Consider the following 3,571-nt stretch of genomic DNA (forward strand, 5'->3'; position numbering starts at 1 on the left):
CAGGCATTGTGGCAGGCACCTGTAGTCCAAGCTACTTGGGAGGCTTAGGCAAGAGAATCGCTTAAGCCTAAGAGTTTGAGGTTGCTGTGAGCTGTAATGCCACAGCACTCTACCCAGTGACAGCTTGAGACTCTGTCTCCAAAAATAAATAAATAAATACAACAAAAATGCAAACTTTAAACATGATTTGAGCTTAAACGAGATATATCAAACATCCAGTCCCATTTAATGCCTTCATGAACTCACTTAAAGCAATGGATCCTTACATATACAACTGTAAATATACTGCAAGTAACACTGTCTAAAAGAATTTTAATATTTCCAAGCCATTCAGATACAAGTACATTAAAGAATTTTTGTTTTTAAGACAGAGTCTCACTACGTTGCCCTCGGTAGAGTGCCGTGGCATCACAGCTCACAGCAACCTCAAACTCTTGGGCTTAAGTGATTCTCTTGCCTCAGCCTCCCAAGTAGCTGAGACTACAGGAGCCCTCCACAATGCCTGGCTATTTTTTGTTGTTGTTGATGTTGTAGTTGTCATTATTGTTTAGCAGGCCCGGGCTGGGTTTGACCCCACCGGCCTCAGCAGTATGTGTCCAGCGCCCTAATCACTGAGCTATGGTTACCGAGCCTTAAAGAATATTATAAAATGTAGCATTATCAATTTGAGTGAATACAGTAAGTTTCTCTCACAAAAATTTAAGTATATTCTGAACATAATTTTCTAGCTATAGCCACTTTTGTTGTTAGTGCTGTGAAGATTAATGCTATGAGTGATGGAGAAACTGAAATAAACACAATTTTGAAAGTTAGATGACATGTTCTGTACATGTTTAATCCCTTACTCTGAGTATCATTGAAAAACCATACTATTTTTACTAAGAGAAAAACCAGTTTTCTCCACAGAGCCCCAAATGTTAAATAAATATTTCAAGAATTTAAAGCCAACCTAAATGATAAAGATGTATGATTCTGGCTTGGTGCCTGTGGCTCAAGTGGCTAAGGCACCAGCCACGTACACCCAAGGTGGCAGGTTCGAATCCAGCCCAGCCGCCAAACAACAATGACAGCTGCAACCAAAAAATAGTCGGGCGTTGTGGCGGGCGCCTGTGGTCCCAGCTACTTGGGAGGCGGAGGCAGGAGACTTGCTTGAGCCCAGGAGTTGGAGGTTGCTGTGAGCTGTGATGACACAGCACTCTACCCAGGGGGGACAGCTTGAGGCTCTGTCCCAAAAAAAAAGATCTATGATTCCAAAATAAAAGATGAAGCCCTAGTCAATATATAAACTTACCTGTCCTGTGCCGACTTTGAAAGAATCATAATCAACACGCACAGAAGAAACGTAAGCACCAACTGGAAGTCTCCTCTGGGACTCGCTGGATTCAGAGGGGACAGAAGCCGTTTCTTTCGTTCTCTGAGCACCTTCCTCTTGTCCTTTTGTAGAAGCGGGCATCACTGCCTTCTTTTCTGATGCTGCTTTTTTCTGTTCCTATGAAATACCAAAATATATAATATAATCTTGAGAACAGGTCAGCTATTACTACAAAGTATGTTCTCTCAATATTAAGAAATGATTAGTAATTTCTTAGGCATAATAATAGCACTGTTATTTTGAGACATGTCATTTTTAGATACACATACTCAATGTTTGGGGGGGAAACACCATGATGTCTATAATTTACTTTAAAATTCTTGAGAAAAAAGACTATGAAGCAAAAGAAAAATATGGCAAAACAGCTATGATTCATTAAGCACTATCTTTAGGCAAACTGAAAAAATATTATTTTGAGCAAAAGAAGCCAGAACAAAAGACTACATAATGTTCATTCTACTTATATGAACCTGCAGGATGGCCAAACTAGTTTATATAGTAACAGGAATCAGAACAGCAGTTGTGTGCTGGGAGAAGTTAACTAGAAAGAAGCATTAGGAAGCTACCTGAGGGACAGGAGTGTCTAGTTTTTTGTTTTAGGAAGTGATTACATAGATACATACAATTGTAAAAACTTACTGTACTAAATGCTTCAGATCTATGCATTTCTTTTTCCTTTTTTTTTTTTTTTTTTTGAAGTCTCACTCTAATGCCCAGGCTAGAGTGCCATGAGCCTAGCTCAAAGCAACCTCAAACTCCTGAGCTCAAACAATCCTCCTGCCTCAGCCTCCCATGTAGCTGGGACTATAGGCCACTACCACAACACCCAGCCACTTTTTCTGTTTTTAGTAGAGAAAAAGCTCTCGCTCTTACTTAAGCTGGTCTCAAACTTCTAAGCTCGAGGGATCCTCCTGCCTCAACCTCCCAGAGTGCTAGGATTACAGGCCTATCTCTATGCATTTCCATAAATAAATAATACATAAAAGCTTTGGGGGCATTTATATAAAAGGTTTTATCTCTGTAATGAAACAAAAACCATTCATACTGGTTTTTAATTATGCCCTGAATACAGCCACAACAGTAACATCAGGGGAATGTAAACTGCTGTCATGGGGAACTGACAGAGTCTCACTTTATTGCCCTTGGCAGAGTGCCATGGCGTCACACAGCTCACAGCAACCTCCAACTCCTGGGCTTAGCTAGCGAGTCCCTTGCCTCAGCCTCCCAAGTAGCCGGGACTACAGGTGCCTGCCACAATGCCCAGCTATCTTTTTGTTGCAGTTTGGCCAGGGCTGGGTTTGAACCTGCCACCTTTGGTATATGGGGCCAGTGCCCTACTCACTGAGCACAGACGCCACCCTGAATGATTGTTAATCTCTGTTAAACAGCTACCAATAGTGACTAAACAGTTGGCCAAACTGGTCTTATCTATTAATTAATTCCAAATACCAGGAATTAACTCAGAAGGCAATGCAGAAAAAAGAAAATGTTTAGTCAGCCAACTTATAAATTGATTATGTATCATTAGTATTTTGGAAGGCTAGGTTGTCTCTATCCATAAAGGCAGCAAAGAGTAACCTAAACCACTTTCCAGATTCTTCAGTTCAAATTGCCTTTCTTATGCCAAAGATCTTCCCTCATAGTCACAGAACTTAACATTCTAAATTGCTAAGAGAAGCTTGGCGCCTGTAGCACAGAGGTTACAGCACCAGCCACATACATCGAGGCTGGTGAGTTCAAACCTGGCCCAGGCCAGCTACACAATGACAACTGCAACAAAAAAATAGCCGGGCATGGGGCGGTGCCTGTGACTCAAAAGAGTAAGGCGCCGGCCCAATATGCCGGAGGTGGTGGGTTGAAACCCAGCCCGGCCAGAAAAAAAAAAAAATAGCTGGGCATTGTGCCAGGCACCTGTACTCCCAGCTACTTAGGAGGCTGAGGCAAGAGAATTGCTAAAGCCCAAAAGTTTGAGGTTGCTGTGAGCTGTGACGCCATGGCACTCTACCGAGGGTAACATAGTAAAACTCTGTCTCAAAAAATTAATTAATTGCTAAGAGAGCTGTCTAAAGAGATCATAAACTAAATTATTTTTTCCCCTACAATTATATGCAATAATGTTTAAACTAAGTGAACCAACACAGACATACTTGACTGTCAATACTGCCTATATTAAGAGCTATTCCTTTTCTTTTTTTTTTT

The 3,571-nt window shown here is 41.2% G+C and overlaps 1 protein-coding gene across 1 annotated transcript in view; it reads right to left on the reverse strand.

The window, feature by feature from the left end:
* The window catches only part of SEC23IP (SEC23 interacting protein), a 53,720-nt gene that overhangs the window by 17,944 nt on the left and 32,205 nt on the right, over window positions 1–3,571 (reverse strand). Inside the window, exon 12 of the mRNA XM_023511765.1 lies at window positions 1,292–1,489. Within this exon, the coding sequence (XP_023367533.1) occupies window positions 1,292–1,489 (198 nt within the window). The remainder of the gene's footprint in view (window positions 1–1,291; window positions 1,490–3,571) is intronic.

Source organism: Otolemur garnettii, unplaced genomic scaffold (assembly GCF_000181295.1).
Source record: "Otolemur garnettii isolate 467f Iridium unplaced genomic scaffold, OtoGar3 scaffold00021, whole genome shotgun sequence".
NCBI classification, from domain to species: Eukaryota; Metazoa; Chordata; class Mammalia; order Primates; family Galagidae; genus Otolemur; species Otolemur garnettii.